Here is a 21,402-nt window from a genome sequence, read left to right as displayed (position 1 = left end):
TTCAAAGAGCTTAGTGGTAACCTCTCAAGGACCTAAGGGCAAAGGGCAGACAGACTCTTTTGGGGCAAGATTAAATTCTTTACTACACAATATCATTAATATTTCATACCCTTCCTTTCCCATGCATTTGCCTAATATATTCTACATCATATTCTTTTTAACCTTTAGAAATTGGATTTTGGCATCTCTCTGGTAAGCAACGTGGCAGGATTTTTGTATTTTTACGCCATTTTGAGAGTCTTTGCCTTTTAGTAGAAGAATTTAAGTTATGTATATTTACCAAACTGACATTTTTATCCTTTTGTTTTATTGTTGTATCATATTTTTTGGATTTCATTTTACTCTTTGTGCCATATAGACCATGTTGGTTATAAATCTTCCAGATTTGGAAGAAATGTTTTTATTTTTAAATTCTGTCATAGCTTGTCTTTGACTCCTGTTGTGTATGACAGTAGTTCAGGGCATCTTTATTTCTTAGGCGCTTTCCTTTTTTCTGATCTTAATTTAACCTGAAGTTAGCTACTATTTTATTTTACCTTTTCTTTTTCATGTTATTATTATGTTTTTAAGATTTATTTTTGTCTTTTGCATTTAATTTTATAACATATTTACCATAGTTAATTAAACTTTATCATATATTCATATACACTTAATTGGCTTTAATTTTTATTACCAGTCATTTTATATTTCATCTTTTCTATATTTGAATTTTTGTTTTGAGGAGTGGGGTATATGTTTTGTGCTAGAGCTTTTGAATTCTTGCATGTCTGGAAATGTCTCTTGCTTTCATACATGAACAACCTCTTGGCTATTAAGAGAATTGTTTTCTGAATTGATCCAGTGTCTTTTAGTGTTATAGAGAGAAATCCTAAGCCAGTGTAATTCTTTATTAAAATATTAAAGGAATTGTTTTCCTTTCTCCCTAAATGGTTTAAAGATATATTTGTTTCAACTTGAATTAAAAAAAAAAACATGCCTTTTCAGGATGTATTAGAATGTTGGTCTTATCTTTACTCATTTTTCCCCATGCTTGATAAACTTTTAGAATCTGTAGACTCATATCTTCAGTTTTTAATGCTTTGTTATGTCAGATATCATTTATGGTTTATTTCTGAATAACCTTGTGTAAAAATGCTACTCCTTTCTTTCTGCTCTCTTGTGTGGTACCCAGCATTTTTTCTGTTTTCAGTACACTGCTAAGTTGCCCAGTATTTGTATGCCTCAGCTAGTTTCCTTCTGTTTCCTGCTATACTGGATGTTGGGAAGTGTGGTCTGTAAATGATTGGAAAGGGAAAGGAGTTGTTAGAGGTAAGAAAAATGGGAGAGAAGAGTTATAGTCCTGAAGATAAAAAATTAGATGTTTCTTGTCAGAACTAGGCTCAATAGAGATGACAGAGTATAAATAAACACCATTCTCTGCTTTTTGATATCATCTGTGTTCTCCTTGAAAGGACTGTTACATTTGCATCCAAGGGTGTTTTTCCATCCATCCTGGTCAGGTAGACAGTATGGCTTTTATGTATCTTTAAGTTTTTAAGGTATTGTCAGTTTGCTTTTTCCCTGTGTATATCCATAAATATTGTAATTAAAACTTGATAGGTATGCCTGATATAACTTATCTGCCAGTGTTGACCTCAGTGTGTTTATTGTAGTTATTACTTTACTATATCCTGCTAAAATATTCCCAGCAACTTGTGTTACTTTTCTTTGGCAGTCATTCTGCCATTCTCTTCATTCCTTGAAGTCTTGATAAGCCATAGTTTCTTATCATTTACTGTTCAAATGAGTTCTGGCAGGCCATGGTGATGTTTGTGGAGCTTTTCATATCATTAAAGGCTTTCTTCAGTTCCTCAGTGCCTTCTGATCATCACCTTTGTTTTGGTGATCATTTCCCTGACTGCTCCTTGAGCTTATCACTTGACTGATCTCATTCTTTTTATTGACGAGCCCAGCATTAATCACTTGCTTCTTTTAAGAACAATTATGGACCCAAATAGTATGAATTACTTTTATTTATGTTATACTAAAGAGTACCTGAGAAAAGAGACCAGAGTAGAGTAAATAACACATGTTGTTCAATGTACAATTGACCTTTTTTCTCATGTTACTTTTATTGCTGCTCCTTGAGGCATTGTAAGCCATAACTGATTTTTTGGCACATTCTGTTGTGTCTACTGATATATAAAGGTTTTACGCAGATGTGGTTATCAAGGATCCAATTCTCTAATAGAGAATCCTTTATACCCTTTAGTGTTTTATGTAATAGTTGTAATTATTTGATTATTTATTGTTTTTTTTCAACATAACTGAGGAAAGGATTCATAGGTTACCTAACCTATTTCAATGTAATTTATAAAATTTTGTCACTCTCATAAAAATTTGGTAGAATAAGAAGTAGGAATTAAATGTTTGAAAAGCTTTCTACAGATTTAAATTTTTAAGATTTTATTTATTTATTTATTTATATATTTGCGAAAGAGAGACAGAGAGAAAGAGAGTGCACAAGGAGGCAGAGTGGCAGGCAGAGGTGGAGAGAGAAGCAGGCTCCCTGCCAAGCAAGGAGCCTGATGTGGGACTCGATCCCAGGACCCTGGGATCATGACCTGAGCTGAAGGCAGCAGCTTAACTGACTGAGCCATCCAGGTGTCCCCAGATTTAAATTTTTAAGACACCTTATTCTAACTCTTCTTTGTCTTCTATTTTAGTAAGTATTGTTTTCAGAGTTTAGCATATAGGCCAAATTAGGCCATAGCCCATCTTTGGAGCTAAAGATGGCTGTGTTTTTCAAGGTTTATTTGGGGAAGAAAAAAAAAAAGAGAAGTAGAATATGTGATAGAGGCCCTATGTGGCCCACAAAGCCTAAAATATTTACTGTGTGGTTCTTTATAGAAGTAGTTTTCTAGTCTCTGACCTAGTTTGAGTATTCCTGTCTCTTAGACTAGTAGTAATATATAGTGGTTAGAGTATATGGATCACAGTGTACCTGACATAAATCCTTATAGACATTGCCTATACACACATGTCATTTCTTAGTGCCTCATTTAATAATGGCATTGTATAAATGTGTAGACAAATACTTTGAAATTTTTAATTGAAATCTGCAAATCTGATGTCCATATTTAATTAGAGATAAATAAAAATTTCAGTGAATCAACAGGCAGTCTTTCTATAATTCTGATTTTTCTTTAAATAGAACTTTTATATTCATACTTTTTTGGTTTCTTAAATACAATTTTATGGTGTTCAACTGCTTCACATATTTAAGTTTTAATAGATTAGAAACAATAACAAACCTGTGATCATGTACCCAGTTGCTTATTGAGTTTTACTATTTAAAAATGTTTTTAGAGAAAATAAAAGGTCAAGGAACCAGATATTTAGTTATTTGGTTTAATGTTCTGGAAAATAGGATTGCCTTTATCAGATCCCTGTGTCTCTTGGTCCTCATGCTTGGCTGACAGCTTGACAGTGACTCTGCTGTGGTGGAGATGGGTGGCAGGAAGCTGCTTTGTCAGCAAAAAAGAGCTGTAAACTGAGCTGAGGGGAGCTAGGCTTACCTCGTTTTGACCTGCTGATCAGTGATGGGTTTTGCCAGCAATAGAAATGTGACTGCCTGATTTCCTTTAATGATTTTAACTTAGAGCAACATTTGAAGCAGGGTTCTATAAGATGCAATGTCTTATCGCCATGGAAGAAACTTAAGCAATGCTCCCGTAATATGGAATGTGTGCCCCACGTTCTTTTGCAGCAAGATTGTCAGAAAATTACACCAGCATTTAAATGAATAGTGTGAGCAGTGTTTTTAGTTTAGCTTTTTTATATTTGGGCATTTTTATCTCCTTTCTTTAAAGATAGGGAAGCTATTTTCCATTTAATGTAACAAGTTCAAGTTAAATTTAATTTTGATATGTGGAAACATTTTATGTCACTATCACCACATAATCCAAATTTGAAACATTAAACAAAAAGAACTTTTTTTTTTTTTTTTTACTTGTGAGTCAACCAAGACAATTAAGAATATACTGGCAGACTTTTTTTTCCCCCAAATGTATTTCTTTTTCTTTCTTTGATTGTGTTTCTCTAATAAAGAAGCTGTCTGTTTATGAATTTCAAACAAAATTTGAAATTGCTCTAAAAGAAAGGTATTAAAAAAGGGCAGGACTAAAATTAGAAAGTAATTATAAGAAGCAGAAATGTAGATGTTATTATGCATTGAGAATATTTTTATAGTGCATTTGAGCACTGACTTTTACCCAGGATTTTCTAATCAGTGAGTCAAAGGGAACAAAATTGTGATTGATTAAGGAGGGCATGTTTTGGATGGAGCACTGGGTGTTATATGCAAACAATTAATTATGGAACACTATATCAAATACTAATGATGTGTACGTAATAAAGTAAAAACAAATTTTTCTTTTTGCTTAAGCAGACCACACCCCCCACCCCCGAATAAATCTACCACTCATGACTGATGGGTTGATGCAGAACCTGTAAAATCCTTTTAAGAAGAGTTTGACATTCTTTTTGAATGTTGGAGAATAGCTGTATCAGAGTGACGTTAATTTCATTGTACTGGCTGTAAAGCCATGGAGTTATATACATCTTATATTTGAAATTGTGCTAAACGAAGTTATATGAAACAATAAAATCCTGGGTGTTTAGCAGCCATTATTTTAGAGAGAGGTATCATTTGCAACTGAATGCAGTTCCCAACTAACATAATAAGTATATTATTTTCATTCTACAGATGTGAAAAACAGGCTTAGCCAAGTTAAGTTGCTTACCTATGCAATACAGGCAATATAGGGTGAAGTTTTTTGTTCTGGGATCAGACAGCGTGAGTTCAAATTTGGGATTTGGCTTTGTGATATTGGTCAACTTGTTTAATTTCCCTCAGCCATGGATTTCTTCTCTTGAAATAGAAATAATATTAGAACATACATCATTGACTTTTTACCAGATGAGCAATATGCATTAGAAATTTATCATTGTGCTTAATTTATGGTCATGGCTCAATTAATGTTTGCTTTGCTAGTTTTTTTTATTTTTATTATGTCAGAATTTTGAATTTCAAATTATATTTGGTCATTTCATTTTGAAAATTTTCTTAGTGCTTCACTTAGGTAAGTCTGATTTGCCCTGTTTAAAACCTACTCTACAGTAGGTAAAACATTTTTTAAATATAAATTTTTAAATGATTTTTAAATAATGTTTATCAGAACCATGCAGACATGACAATAATAACAAAAACTCCAATATGATTTGTATATCCACAGATTGATATATTGGTAGATGTTACCAGTTAATTCTTGTGAACTTCCAGGGAAATAATAAAAGAAATGGAGAGAACATGAATAGTATGTATTTTGCCATGTTGTGTCCAAGGCTGAAATGGAATATTTTGAAGATGGTATACTTCAAATACTAGTCTTTTGCAGATGGTGAAACTGAGAAATAAAAATGACTTTCCTTTGGCCAAATATCAAAGATATTAGTTACATACGTCTCACTTTTCTTTTCTTTTTTAGTTTTAACTGTTCTTAACCACTCAACCTTGATGCTCAGATGATCGAGTATATGTATTATTGTACTATTTTAATAGTACTAAACTATGAGTAACATAGACTGGTGTCTCCTGCTTACTTTGCATAGTTTTTGCATGTTTGTGCTTCTTTCCAGCAGTGAAAATAATATGACCATTTTTTAAAGTTGTTTAAAAATGTCATTTTGATGTAATGTCTTTCCACCCACTAAAAAAGCACACACTTTAACTAGATGTTTTTTCTAGCTATCCATCAGAAACTAGAAGCAGATGGAACAGAAAAAGTAGAAGGATCCATGACGCAAAAACTGGAGAATGTTCTGAACAGTAAGTTTTGTCCTACTACCCAAAACTATTTATGGACATAATAAGCTTTAATATAGTTCTTGGAATTGGTTTCACAGAACAGGCAGTGAGTTGCATTTTAATATTTATTTCTAAATAGTAATGATTTAATAAATATAAAAGGGGAATAAAAACATTGGAAATGAACATTCTGTTTTGTTTGCATTTTATTTATAAGAAATCATAATTTAAAAAATAAGCCCGAATGCTTCTAAGAAGTAAAACTTGCTACTGTAAAAGAGACTGGTATATAAGTAACATTATCAAAGAGAGAAAAGTGCTGAAGCAATAGCCAGGATTGCCATTGACCAGAACCCTGAAACTTATCTTCATATATCTAACAGTTTTAAAGCAAATATTATCAGCTCCTGGAATGACAGATACTTACATGTCATTGATTTATCTATATCATGTCTTTTTCCAAAGTGAATTTATAGCAGCTTCATCTTTAAGAGTATTACTAACTGTGAGAAATTTTGTAAAAATTGTATGTCAATAAAACCTGATATATACAAAGTTTTGGGTCCCACCCACTTGCCTTTTATCTTTTTTTTTTTCCTCCTGACATTCTAGTTCTCAGCTACTGATCCTAATGATCTGGAAGAAACTCATCAGATGAATCAATTTCTCTTTTAATATTAGCAGCTTAAAATAACATTATCCTCTTTCACTCATATAGTAAACATCTGATAGAGAGCAGCAGTTCCCAGGGGAATCTCCCTGTTTTTAAGTTTATGTATAGCAAATGATTTCCCCATGAAATAGGGTTAAGAATAGCTAAAACATTTAAGAACCCTCACATCAGGTATTTAGTGATCTGTGAATGAAGGATTGTGATATTGAGTTAGTTTCAGACTACTAGCTTAATTTATTCCTTTGGTAACTTCCTGAACTTTTTTTTTTTTTTTTTTTTTTTTGGTAAATGTCTGTTTTTAAACCCCTGGGATCCCTGATAAAACATTTGCTGGAAAGAAGCTTTAATTTGATGTGGACTTCCTTTGCTAGAATTTGAGTACTTTGATTTCATCCTAAATTTATGAGTTTATTAGCACTTTAAATAATCTTCCCTCTGGTGGTTGTGGTGGTGGGTTGTTATTATTTTGCCTTGAGATTTTGCCTTGTTTTCTGAGAACCAAGTCAGCAGTTTAAATAAAATTAATATATTCTGAATTCAACTCAAATAAACATTTACTAAAGCTATTTGTATATTGATATAGCCAGACATTTTAAGGTCTTAGGTATTTCTACTCAGGCATACTATTTTCAATGGAGTACTTGTCATCAAATCATGGTATCTGTAAAAAATGATATTTAGTAACTTTAAAAAGAGTGATTTATAAAAACAAGCTGATATTGTAATTAAATTGTTATATCAGTAAGAGAAAATAGACACTAAGGTTTGGAAAAAATTAAGATCTGTTTCATGTGTTAGGTTTAGCATAGTGTGTGAACATAATTTTTTTTTCTTCTAAGGAGCACTTTAGGAAATCCTCCCTTGGGACTTGCAGTATAAAATTTTAAGGGAAATTATTTTACTTCTGTTCTTCATAACCACAAACTTTATTTAGAAATGTGTCATATTAACTTTATTGAAGTTTACTATTCTTCAGTAAATTTGGGCTAAATTAGTCATTTCTTTATGAGACTCCACTTCAGGATTTTCTGGTGTAAAGATTTTTCTTAAAATGTATTCCTTTTTATAACACTTTCTTTTTCTCGAAACATTCTCTTTTTTAATGCCAATTTAAGTCAGATTTTATTTTATTTATTTTTTATTATGTTATGGTAGTCACCATACAATAGTACATCATTAGGTTTTGATGTAGTGTTCCATGATTCATTGTTTGTGTATAACACCCAGTGCTCCATGCAATACATACCCTCCTTCATACCCATCACCTGTCTAACCCATCCCCTCACCACCCTCCCCTCTAAAACCCTCAGTTTGTTTGCTGGAGTCCATAGTCTATCATGGTTCATCTCCCCTTCCAAATCCCCCACTTCATTTTTCCCTTCCTTCTCCTAATGTCCTCCATTCCTTAGGTTCCCCAAATAAGTGAAACCGTATGATAATTGACTTTCTCTAGAGAGCTTGACTTATTTCACTTAGCATAAACTTCTGGAAACATTTTTTATGAACTTGATGTTGATGTTTGCTATCTTAGGATGAGGTTTTGCTAATTCAGGTCAACATGACAAACATTTATTTAATTGTGTAAAAGTACCATGTTTGGTTCAGTGTGAGATACAAAGATGGAAGACATATGGCCCGTGCCCTGTACACATATCCTTTGTCCAGGTCGGTGTATCATAGTTTGTAAGCTGGAGAATCAGGGAAAAAAAATTATAGAGGGGCACCTAGTGGCTCAGTTGGTTAAGTATCGGACTCTTGGTTTCAGCTCAGGTCATGATCTCAGGGTCTTGAAATTGAGTCCCACATCAGGCTCTGCACTCAGCGTGGAGCCTGCTTAAGATTCTCTCTCTTCTCTCCCTCTGCCCCTCCCACTCCAGCTCATGTGCATGCTCTCTCTCTCAAAAAAATTACAGAAGTACTATGGAAAATTTAATGTCTTTTCTTTTGGAAAGGAAGGAAAGAATAGATGAGTTTGAATGTAGTTTAGTTTGCTTAGATTATTATTAATGCTTTAATCTTATATATAATTATATACCAATTTGTATGTTTTTCCTGAGTTATTTTAAATGAAAGTTTTTAAAGGGCAAACTTTTTTACTTTAAGTTTTTTAGAAACTTAAAGTAAAAAAGGGTAATGTCGACTCTAAGAAACTTAGTCCATTTTTTTTTTTTTTTTTTTTTTTTTTTTTTTTTCCAGCATAACAGTATTCATTATTTTTGCACCACACCCCGTGCTCCATGCAATCCGTGCCCTCTATAATACCCACCACCTGGTACCCCAACCTCCCACCCCCCGTCCCTTCAAAACCCTCAGATTGTTTTTCAGAGTCCATAGTCTCTCATGGTTCACCTCCCCTTCCAATTTCCCCCAACTCCCTTCTGGAGGACATGGGGACTTAGAGTGGAGAACTTAGTCCATTTTATTCAAAATATATCAATATTGATGCCGTTCATTGAATTTTTTTCATTTTCCTCGATATATGTTTTTTATATTTGCCTTTGAACCTAATAATTCCTTCTTGATTTCAAGCCAGGGATGAAGGGATGACTATTAATTTATATCAAATTCACATATCCAACTCTATGTCCTTACCTATTCCAGGAGTATAGAATAGTGCTCATCAATAGAAGTTTTGCGATTATAGTTATTGAGCACTTAAATTGTAACTATATTGCTGAGGAATTGATTTTTTAAATTTTTTAAATTTTTATTTAATTTTAATAAATTTAACTTTAAATTGAAATAGCCATATGTGGCTAGTAATGGCATATTAGATAGTGTAGGTATAGACAATAAGTATTTATAGTAGCAGCTGTGGTGGTTAATAGTTAAAACTTCTGGAGTGCTCACTGAGGGTCAGGTATGGCTTCAGACATTCTCTATGTATTTAGTTCTCTCTGGGGCTTGTGCTGTCATACCTATTTTTTTTTTTTTTTTTTTAAGTAGACTCCTACCCAGTGTGGAGCCTAATGGGGTCCTTAACTCACAAACCTGAGATCAAGACCCAAGCTGAAATCAAGAGGTAGGCACTTAACCAGCTGAGCTACCCAGGCAACCCTGTTATTTCCATTTTATTGACGAAAAAACTGAAGCCCAGGAAGATTAAATGTGTTATCTAAAGTCATATAAGTAGTAAGTGGCAGAGCTGGGATTTATATCTAGAAACCTACCTTCAAATCTGTACTTAAAACTACCAACAGAGCTTGCTGTGCATTGTTTTGATAGGCATGAATTTCAATCACCACAGTTTGGTTAGATACACTTGTCCCTCAGCAACACAATTGAGATTTTAATTATCACAGTGTATTTGTCAAAATTGCATAAAGTACAAACGTGATTGCTAGTTGTTCAGTCCACAGGTCACTCCATAAATAAGAGATGTTAGAGATGATCAGTGAGCACTTAACCTCTTTTCCTTCAGAGTCTCTGTGACTGGTCACTATACATATATTCACACACAGACAACAAAGCATATAGTTGTGTGGACTCCTTGTCCCCCAGACATAAACTCATATAGCTTTTTATACAAATGAATAATCAAAAGAGAGGATTGACCCACAAAGATGAAAGCACATTAAAAAAAAAAAAAAAGTGGTAACAGTGTAAGTGAAATTCAAGTCTACCATAACTGGAGTTACAGAAGAAGCAGCTGTAGGCACTGCTGCTGTTCAGGAGACTCAAGCTGTGCAGCCAGAGGAACTGGATAAATGTGAATTTATTAGTGGAAATGAGGAAGGTATGAAGAAAAGAATAAGACATTGTAGGGAAAGTGATGCTTAAAGGAGTGCTCAGAGGCAATCAATGACATTCAGAGTGCAAAGGATAAGTTTAGAAAGGAGAATGATAATTTATCAAAGTATAGAAAAGATGCTTGATACATATTGTAAATATTATGATGAATAAAAGCAAGCAATCTTGTTTTTACAAAGAAATAGAACAGTTGTATTTTCAGTGTTTCTGATATTTTAAATCATAGATTACTAAGTAAATACTGGTTTTACTGTTTGTTTGTTTTTTTTTTTCATTTTCTTGTTCATTAAGACCAACAGTAAGCATGTTTTTAATGGTGCAACAATTTTTATAAGTCACAGAACAATCATAATTTCTCCATTACTTAAGATTGTTTGCTTGGTTTCAGCTTGCATAGCCGTTTATGTGGTTCTGAACACTGTGCCGAAAGGGGCTTGTACTATACTGTACCACCTCTCTAAGTAGAAGGAATACTGGATGCTGATTCAAAGGCTTATTTTTAGTCCTTGCTTTGTAAGCCTTTATTGAGCATGTGTCAGTTCCATCCCAAGGTTATAAAGCTAGTAGTTATGCATTATTCCTAAAGCTTATAGTCTAATGGAGAACACAGATAAGCAGGTGATTAAATTATGGTGTGATAATTGTCTGCCACTGATAATCATGGGGTTCATCTGGAGCCTACACAGCATGTATCTCATTGAAAAGTAGAGTGAAAGACTCTCAGGACAGGGTCATGTGAGCCTTCAAAGGTGAGGAGATAGTATCTAGGCAAGCGGAGATTAGCATGTGGACAAGCCAACTGGATACAGGTGTCCCAGACAGGGAAAGCCACATGAGGAGGAAGCCCCTGACTTCAGGAGAGGAGACCTCCTGCAGTCGAGGAACCAGGATCCAGTATGGAAGTGTGAGATGTAGGACTGTGAGGTAGATGGGGGTCTGCTCAGGATAAGCTTTCTTTCAAATTCTAGTGTAGTAGAATTTGTATTTATTTTGAAGACTGTTGGTGACCCATTTAGGAATTTTAAATAAAGAAGTGACATTATGAACTTTTTAAAGAATATTCTGCCATCTGTGGAAAGACATCAACAGATGAATGGATAAAGAAGCTGTGGTATAGGGTTAGGGTTAGAGTATGGTATAGGTATACAACGGAGTACTATGCAGCCATCAGAAAACCAAAATCTTGCCATTTGCTACAATGTGGATGGAACTAGAGGGTATTACCCTAAGTGAAGTAAGTCAGTCAGAGAAAGATAATTATATGATCTCATTGATATGAGGAATTTGAGAAACAAGACAAAGGATCATAGGGGAAGGGAGGGAAAAATGAAACAAAATGAAACCAGAGAGGGAGACAAACCATAAGAGATTCAATCTAAGGAAACAAACTGAGGGTTGCTGGAGGGGCGGGGGTGGAAGGGATGGGGTGACTGGGTGATGGACATTGGGGAGGGTGTGTGATTTGGTGAGTGCTGTGAATTGTAAGACTGATGAATCACAAGCCTGTACCCCTGAAATAAATAATATATGTGAATTAAAAAAATATATTCTGCCATCTGCATAGAGAATGGATTAGGAGAGAATTAGACTAGAGATAAGAAGATTCGTCAGATAGAGGTGCTGAGGACTTTTAACCAAAACAGAGGTAATGAAGGTAGAGTGAATGGCAAGATGAGAGATTTAAGATGAGAAAGGCAGTGTTTGGTTACTAGTTTGCAGTGGTAAGTAGGAAGAAAGTAGTCAGTGATGACTTTCAGATTTCTGGCCTCAAGCAGAGCAAGAAGGAGCAGGTTTGGGCCTGAGGAGAAGAGTAAAGAAGTAAATACTCAGTTCCATTCAAGTTTGAGATTCTTGAGGATTGTACCTATGAATATCTTTCTGGCTCTCACTATCTCCTAATTGTGTGTGTCACACTGAGCAAATTGAATGACCTATCTTTGTTTCAGTTGCTTGCACTGTAAAATGGAGATAAGAATAGTAACTATTTTAGGGTCATAAACAAGTTTAAGTGGATTAAGAAATAATACATCTTTTTGGAATAATTAAGAAGAACATAGGAGACTTACTAAGTTTTAAGAATAGCACCTAGCATAGAATAAGCATTGCATATAGTATGTATGTCTAGTATGTCTTTATGCTACCCACCAAAGCTTCCCAAAACTTTTTAGGTTATAAGGGATCCATAGAAGCTAAAATGGTTTTTCTTCCTCCACAGCATCTTCATTCTTTTCTTCCTCTTCCTCAGTTCTTGCCAAAGAAAAGTGAAGTGAGGGTCTGTGAGTTGATCATTAAAACCTTCATATTAAAGCTATCTACCTAGATTCACAATCCTATTCCTGTGCTCCCAGTCCCCTAAAGCTGACATGCTCGAGATTATCGCCCTCCTCAGCTCTGCTGCCAGGGTTCACTCAAAGGGAAATCCTAAGGGTTCCTCTTAGGAACTGAGTTGGTCCCGTAGGATGATGCTGGGATGTCACAAGGAATGCTCTCATGAGATCCCCTTAAAACAGCCAAGGCTGATTGAATTATCTTTGGGATGGTTAAGAATAAGGAATTTCTTTGTGATGAGTATTCTTTTAAAAAAATATTATATGTTGAGGAAAGTATATGTAAAGATTAGTCTTTTTTGAAAATACATTATTATTGACTCATGCCATTTATTACATCCCCATGATTTATTTTAAAACTGGAAGTTTGCAGTTCTTGATCTCTTTGACCCATTTTGCTCCCAGCTTTCCTCCCCTCTGGCAACTACCAGTCCATTTTCTGTGTTGATGAGTCTGGGTTTTGTTTTGTTCTGTTTTGTTTTTTAGATTCCACATGTAAGTGAAGTCATATGGTATTTATCTTTCTCTGTTTGACTTTTTTCATTTAGCATAATACCTTCAAAGTCCATCCTACTGCAAATGGCCAGATTTAATTCTTTTTATGGCTGAGTAGTATTCCTGTGTGTGTGTGTGTGTATTGTGTGTTTATGCATGCATGTGTCTTCTCTCAAGATTAGTCTTAAGCTAACTGACATCATAAGATATATATGATTTTGGAGTCAACAACATAGATATGGTATTTGAATTTAACAGGATTGAATGATTTGACCCAAATTGTATGTATAAAATTAGGAGAAGAAAGACAAGGTCTTAAACCACTAAGGAATATTGGAACCAACTTTGTAAAAAAGGAATTGACTTGGTGGTGTGCTGGTAAATGCTTAACAATTGGCATTCCAGAAAAGAAAAGAAAAGAAAAGAAAAGAAAAGAAAAGAAAAGAAAAGAAAAAGAAAACTAACCTTAATATTAGCATTCCCAATGTATAAATTTTCCCATCATGATTGATTTCAAGCTATCAACTTGAGAGTACTGAATAGAATTTGAGGAAATGGGAATAGTTGGCTCTTGGGAGCAGTATGGAACTTTTTTCTCATTCCCAAGATTCTAGTTCTCTGTACTTTGGGTAGTGCTATAGAATTTCATTGTCAAGTATGGCTCTCTAAACAAGCATGAACTTTTAGTTATGATACTATTTGTGTAAAATTATTATGTTATAGATGGCAGCATATCTACTCATTATCTGAAATCTGTTGAGAGAAACTGAGACACATAGGGTAGGTTTATTAGGTCTCTGTAATCCTGGTTTTGCTATGAATTTAAGTGTTTATTTTAAAGTTATTTTAAATTGTTAGGTACTTTTTGTTAGGTACCTAATCTCATTCAATTTACCTATTCCTGGAATAAATTGTCTTACGGTGTGTGTGTGTGTGTGTGTGTGTGTGTGTTGTGGGAGCACTCCTTCCATTTACCTTTGTCACCAAACTCACATCAAGCAGAGAGTGTAGGTTAAAAATCACTTCTGTCATCTACAGTCTCGGTGTCAGTGCCTTGAAAAGGACCAATAGGGTCACTTCAAAATAAGAGAAAGTATAATGCTTACTTTAAATAAACATACTTGAAATTAGAAGATAATCATTAGTATTTAGAATTATACAACTAGTTTTTCTAGATGATAGGAGTTTCTGATACAATTAGTTTTTTTTCATTGTTAAGGATATAAGATCAATAGGGAGATATGAGTTTGACTAGTTAGTATGCAGTGTGATTGTGTCTTCTCTTCCGTCTTTTTTTTTTTTTTCAGCTTTATTGAGATATAATTGACATGTAGCATTGTGCAAATGTAAGGTATACATCAGGTTGATTTGCTACCCTTGTATCTTGGAATACCCTTAGCATTAGCTAACCTTAGCGTAAGCATAAGCTTACCTTAGCATTAGCTAACACCTTCGTCACATCACATAATTCTGTTTGTTTTTTGTGGTGGGGACATTTGAGATTTACTCTGAGCAGTTTTCAAGTATATGATGTGTGTTGTTAACTATATTCACAACACTATGCACTAGATCCTCAGAATGTATTTATCTTCTTACTGGAAGTTTGTAGCCTTTGATCAACATCTCTGCATCCCCCAACTCTCTAGCCCCTGGTAACCACCATTCCTCCCTGTTTCTATGACTTGAGGTTTTTTTGTTTTTTGGGGTTTTTTTTAGATTTCGTGTTTGCATGATACCATGTAGTTTTTGTCTGTCTCTGACTTATTTCACTTAGCATAATACCCTAAAGGTTTATCATGGTCTTCTTACACTGAGAAAAATTTTATAGCTCTTGTTGACCTGACTATGACAGTGGCAGCTCAGTGCCTTTATAGCAGCCCTGCTCTTCGTGCTTGCTGTGCATCTGTAACTGAGACCATGATAGTCACAGTCCTATGAGCTAGGGGTGTTGTGACACCCCTCGTGAGAAGAAATGACCAACTTTCAGGTCTAGAGTTACCCAAGGCAGGATTGGTTCTGCAACCTGTAAGACCTAAGTCATTAGGTCTTTAGTCAATAGTTTTTCACTATTGTTCTGCGAGTACACACTGGTTGTTCAAACTCCTGCCAGTGGCCCTAAAATTGGATGTTCTCAATGTGAGAAGGTGAAGTAAAGATGTGGATAGATTGGTATGTGGGGAAAATTGTTCTTGGGAGACATGAACAATGTCTGACTGATGGTTTATCTGTAATGTCTCTTCATGTGTGAATACCACCACTGAGTTTAGTGATTTTGTTTTTCTTAATAGTTAGCCCTACAGAATAAAGACATTAAATGCATTTTGTGAGCTGTTGGTGATTTTTATCTGCTTAGTTTCACTGCTTTCATTTATCTTATTATTGATACAATCATGCAGTTATCAAAGAGCTATAAACTCCCAAAATTTTATTGTGAATGTGGTGTAATTCATAACACAATAACAATTTATGGATAGACATTATTTATAAATTAAAATTATGACTTCATAGCGTATTTCTCTATGTGCATGTTAAAATTCTCCATATATACATTTCTGTATTTATTTCTGCCTATAAATTTTTCTCTATAAAATTTTTTATGTTATTTTATTTATTTATTTATTTATTTGACAGAGAAGATCACAAGTAGGCAGAGAGGCAGGCGGGAAACAGGCTCCCTGCTGAGCAGAGAGCCCGATGTGGGGCTCAGTCCCAGGACCCTGATATCATGACCTGAGCTGAAAGCAGAGGCTTTAACCCACTGAGCCACTCAGGCGCCCTCTCTATAAATTTTTTTTTTAAGTTTATTTAATAATAAGTCAATTTTCTATGCACACTTTTTTTTGTACTTTCTAGGGGAGTTAAAATTATTAGTTGGTACTTCTTTCTTACCTTTAAAATACAGTGAGCAAAGTCTACTTTTGAATATTTATACTTTTGTCCCGAATTCTTTCATTGTGCAAAAAAAAAGTGCTTGGGAATTTAACATCCACAGCCCACATATAAGTAATCAACTGTTTAAAAATATTTAGTGACATTTACATATCTTTTCACTTATGAAGACTCAAAGGCAAAAAGTTTATATTTTTAAATGATAAACAAACATGTAATTTTCTGTGAAGAAAAATGTTTTAACCCTAATCAGATTTCAAATACTACATTTAGCCACCATTATGTGGTTTGGTGGGAAGTAGGGAATATATTTTTTCTCATCTTATAAAGATTTAGTATTCTGCTTTTGAAAGCATGTGGTGAAAACAGCTATCTTGACAAAGTTTTTCTATTAGGCCTTTAAAATTTCAACAATTTAAACATTATTTAGATAAAACAATTATGTTACAAAGACAACTTTTAACATGATCAGGCCACCCACAGTGGAGACTAGAGAATATGGCATGAAAGCCACCCAGTGAGACTGAGGTAATTTTTTCATCTTTGCTTAAAGTATACTCAGTAGACCAGATAATGTAGAAACTTTTTATGAGCAGCGATCAAACAGCCAAAAACAGTTATTCTTTTTCCCCTCTTTTCTTGTGGCTAATTAAAAATATTTGACAAGTTGAAAAAGTTAAACTTTGTAGCCAGTAACTTTTGCTTTAGATAAAGCAATTCTTTCATTATAGTGATTTGTATAGTTTGAAGTTTTTTAGGTTAAAAAATATACATATATATATATAAAATATTATGTTATATTATATATATATATAATATCCAGTGTGTATAAATTGAATTAGCTGATGTAAGAAGAAAATATTCATTAATGATATGTTAAAATTTGTCATTTAAGTTGCTTATGTAATTATTTGTGCATGTTGCATAAACAGATAATTTTACCAAGAAATAGAATTAGTTCAAAAATACTTCTTTTGAACAACTTTCCTGAAAAATAATTGTTTTTCTTGTTTTAGTACCATATAGTGCAGGTATTAAATCCGGAGAATTTAATTCGTGTGGTTGTGTGTACCTATGTGTATATTTGTGTGTTTTAACCTATTATCTGAACTAATGAAGTAATCTAAGGACCTATAATTGCTATACAATTTAAGAAGAGTAGCTAAAATAAATGTAGGTTCACATTAGCAGTTTTATTTGGGCCTGGTAAATATGATTATTTTTAATTGGATACTATTTTTAACATATGAAAAAACTTAGTGGGCAGAGTAGAAGTGTATTTTAGAAAACCGTAAAAGATCTCCAAAACAGCTAACTTATAAAAAAGTCTATTGAGTTTTAATGTAAAGCTACAATAGCAGCCTATCATTTTGTTTTATTTAAGCTTTTTTTGGTCTTTTTAAAATAGGAGCAAGTAATACTGCGGACACATTATTTCAAGAAGTATTAGGTCGAAAGGACAAGGCAGATTCCACTAGAAATGCACTCAATGTACTTCAGCGATTTAAGTTTCTCTTCAACCTTCCTTTAAATATTGAAAGGAATATTCAAAAGGTAGAGTACATATTTATGTACCCATGGTAATGATGTCATAAATTTTAAAGAGTTACTTTTTTAAAAAAAACTTAATCAAATGCATGCATGATACTTTACTGACAGTCTCCAAAATGTTTCTTTATTTTAAAGGGTGATTATGATGTGGTTATTAATGACTATGAAAAGGCCAAGTCACTCTTTGGGAAAACGGAGGTACAAGTTTTCAAAAAATGTAAGATATGTTTATTACTTTTAGGTCTCCTACTTTCTTTTTACAGGAAGAATGTAGAATGTATTCTGCAAAGAAAGTTATGTGCATTTTAAGTTTTGTTTATATGGTGCTCTTTTAAAAATGTGAAACATTACTTCAAAAATAACATGGCTTTTCTTACCAAAATTTAGAGAAAATGAAAAACCGTGACTATAGGATAGGTTTAGAATAGGTTAGTCTTGGACATTCTTTGCCTTTTGTTAACTGTGATGATAGTAAAAAGATATTTTTTACTGGAAAGAATCAATTATGGATATTTTATAGAGATGGAAACTTATGTTTTAATCTTCTCTCTTCAGAAAAGCCATTGTTAATGAATTCTAATCTATTTTAAAGTGAACTGAACAACTGTTGAAATTATCTTGAATGCAGGAGTTATAGAAAATAAGAAAAGCCTAAAATGTCATGTGGTAAGGCCTTATAACAAAGAGAAATATCATAGGGCTTTAATAAATTCCTAAATGAAATCCATAAGGATTCAGAAAACTTAATTGCATTTCTTTATTGTGATACACTTACATGCAGTGAAATGCACAGACCTTACATACTCAGGACAGTGAGTTTGACAAATACACACACCCACATAATCCACACCATGGACAGAATGTTTTTGTCACTCCAGAAAGTTCCCTTGTGCCTCTTCTTAGTCAACCCTTGTCCCCCAAGGCAATCACTGTTCTGCTTCCCATAATTTGATTTTGAGTTTCCATCCTTTAAATCTTATATGTTCTTTCCTTTATAAAATAGATTACGCTGAAGTAGAAACACGGATTGAAGCTTTAAGAGAATTACTTCTGGCTAAATTGCTTGAGACACCATCGACTTTACATGACCAGAAACGTTACATAAGGTAAACCCTCAAGAATTTTGATAAATCACATGTATCTGTGTAATACTAGATACATCATCTAACTCTTAAAACTAATTTAGGGGAAATTAGGAAATTGATGAAATGGTGAGAGCGAAGACAAATAGAAATTTACAAGTATCTGCTATGGGACACCAACGTTCTTTGTATATTAAATTTAGGAGTACTCAAGGCAAGAAAATTCTGCTCATTGTTTGGTAATTTCTTCCTCCTGTTCAATAATGGCTTACCTAAGCCAGTAGGACAGTGTAGGTGTTGTACTCTGTGGGTACCCATAGACCACAAGGCAGGGGCTGCCTCTATGGTTTAGAGTACAGCATTGTCATTCTGGGTAGGAAATTCTTTATGCCACAGAAGTGGGCCATGGCTCAGTGGTGGAGAAATTTTTGAAAGGTTTTAGTATTAAAAATAAAAAATAAATTTTAAAAATTGCAATAATATAAAAAGTGATGGATACCATGGTATGATGAGAAGGCCTTAGAAGGAAGCAGTATAGCATAATGTAAATGAGTAAGCTAGTTGTTCCACTTGCATTCTCTTTTCAGTTTCTTCATCTGTGAAATGACGTGATAACTACCTGTATCTTGGGGTAGTTGCAAGCATAATCAAGAATACATTTAAGGATTAAATATAGCACCTGGCATATAAGTAGTCAATAAATTGTGTATATATCATGTTTATACCAGGATTTGGAGACAAAGCATATAAGTTAGAGGCTTTTTATATTTGTGATTTAAAATTAAAAATATTAACATTATTTTCTGCTGGCATATTTTAAATGTGGCCTTTATTCTCAGAATAAGCTATATTTTCCAAACTTAATGCCCTCTCTAATTAGTGAAGTTTATTGAATATTCAGTACTTATAAAAATAATAAAATGACTGTATATATTTTTGCATTTAGCTGTCATCACCGTATGACCATTGAAAATAATTTCCAGGTATGAAAAGAAGGTCTAGCCTGAAAGCTGCTAAGTTTGCCATCGGGAAGGAGACAATGGTCCACACTCAGACCTGTGGTCTTGGCGACTTAGGAGAAGAGTAGCAGCATGAGCCCTTGTCATTGTCATAACATTTGTGTTACTGAAAAGGAAAGGGACAGGAGGCTTTAAAAGGGGAGTGGAGAGAACTAACATTGATTGCTGCCACTACCAGGAGTCTGTAGTACATTCAGACATCACGCTAGATACTCTGTGTACGCCGTTTCTAATCCTCACAGCTGCCTTGCAGGGGTATATGTCTGATACTTATAATATAGGTGAGGAGACTGAGCCTCAGACTTCATTTTTGCTCAGTGCACATAGCTAGGAGTAGGACTCACTCATGTTTGTGCTTTCAAAGCCTATCTTTGATTTTCTCTAAGCCATCTCCATAGGAAAGAATGTATTTGCGGGATTTTTTCTGGCTTGTAGAATCATGGAAATTTAAAGCTAGAAATAAACTACATGTTAGTTTTCCATCTGCTTTTTCTTTTCTCTACTTTACTTTTCTTTCTTTCTTTCTTTCTTTTTTTTTTAAAACATAGAAAGAAATAGAGTTCCAAGGAGGTTAATCCTCTCCTGTCCAGGGATACACAGCTGATTAGTATATTATTATCTGTGTTCCACTATGTGACTTAATTGAGCTTTGTATTTATTTACCTATTTATATTTATGCTATTAAATTTGCCAGTAGTAGTATGTTAATCCTTATTGAATGTATGATTTCTTTATTTAGTGAATTACCATTTATATAGATAACTAATATATAGTTCTTATGACTAGTGAAGATATTAAAAAAGATTTTTTTGAATGGCCTATTTAGGTGCTTTTTTCCTGTCATTTTAAAGGGAAGAGAACAAGCATTTCAACAAGAATATCAAGTAGTTTACTTATTTTGTAATCATTATTCTATTTTTTTTTTTTAAGATTTTATTTATTTATTTGACAGACAGAGATCACAAGTAGGCAGAGAGGCAGGCAGAGAGAGAGAGAGGGAAGCAGGCTTCCTGCGGAGCAGGGAGCCCGATGCGGGGCTCAATCCCAGGACCCTGAGATCATGACCTGAGCCGAAGGCAGCAGCCCAAACCACTGAGCCACCCAGGTGCCCCGCATTATTCTATTTTTGATGCTTTGAGAAGACATTGAGCAATTAATTTTATTATCCTTTTTAATTTTTAGTTATTAATAAGAAAAACAACGTCACAACAAGGTCAGATATGTTAGACTTTGGAATCTGGCAGTAGGTATTATGAGCCTCAAGTAGGGAAGGAGACCGCTTTATCATCAGCAAAGTATATCTTTATTGGTTCTCTTCCATTGAAGTTATGCGTGGTGTGATTGAAAATCAAATTACTACTGTATTGTTTCACTTTGGTTGACTGTCTTGTCTAACTAAACATTTTGGATTATTTTTACTCTCCTTACTGTAGCTTTCCTGAGAGGCGAAGTTATTTCATATGCTTCTTTCCATATGAGTGTAATCCTATCCCTGGAAATTGTTAAAAATCACGTCAGAATATGGCTAAAAAGTATAAGGCTTAAGTTTTAAAATATTGAGCATGTGTGGCGCCTGGGTGGCTCAGTGGACTAAGCTGCTGCCTTCGGCTCAGGTCATGATCTCAGGTTCTTGGGATCGAGTCCCGCATCTGCCTCAGCATCCCTGCTGAGCAGGAAGCCTGCTTCCCCCTCTCTCTCTGCCTGACTCTCTGCCTACTTGTGATCTCTCTCTCTCTGTCAAATAAATAAATAAAATCTTTAAAAAAAA

General features: G+C 34.1%; 1 protein-coding gene across 8 annotated transcripts in view; it reads left to right on the top strand.

The window, feature by feature from the left end:
* Nucleotides 1-21,402, top strand: part of EXOC2 (exocyst complex component 2) — a 276,866-nt gene that overhangs the window by 95,173 nt on the left and 160,291 nt on the right. For all 8 annotated transcript variants that reach the window (XR_004285152.1, XM_032340937.1, XM_032340932.1 and 5 more), the window contains 4 exons: nt 5,789-5,869; nt 17,391-17,536; nt 17,669-17,750; nt 18,537-18,639. Coding sequence is in view for 7 of the 8 variants with exons in the window: in XM_032340937.1 (XP_032196828.1) it covers nt 5,789-5,869; nt 17,391-17,536; nt 17,669-17,750; nt 18,537-18,639 (412 nt within the window). In the remaining variant the exon portion in view is untranslated. The remainder of the gene's footprint in view (nt 1-5,788; nt 5,870-17,390; nt 17,537-17,668; nt 17,751-18,536; nt 18,640-21,402) is intronic.

The sequence above is a fragment of the Mustela erminea genome, chromosome 4 (genome assembly GCF_009829155.1).
Source record: "Mustela erminea isolate mMusErm1 chromosome 4, mMusErm1.Pri, whole genome shotgun sequence".
NCBI lineage: Eukaryota > Metazoa > Chordata > Mammalia > Carnivora > Mustelidae > Mustela > Mustela erminea.
Note: the sequence above shows the minus strand (reverse complement) of the source record. Positions and strands in the feature narration are given on the sequence as shown.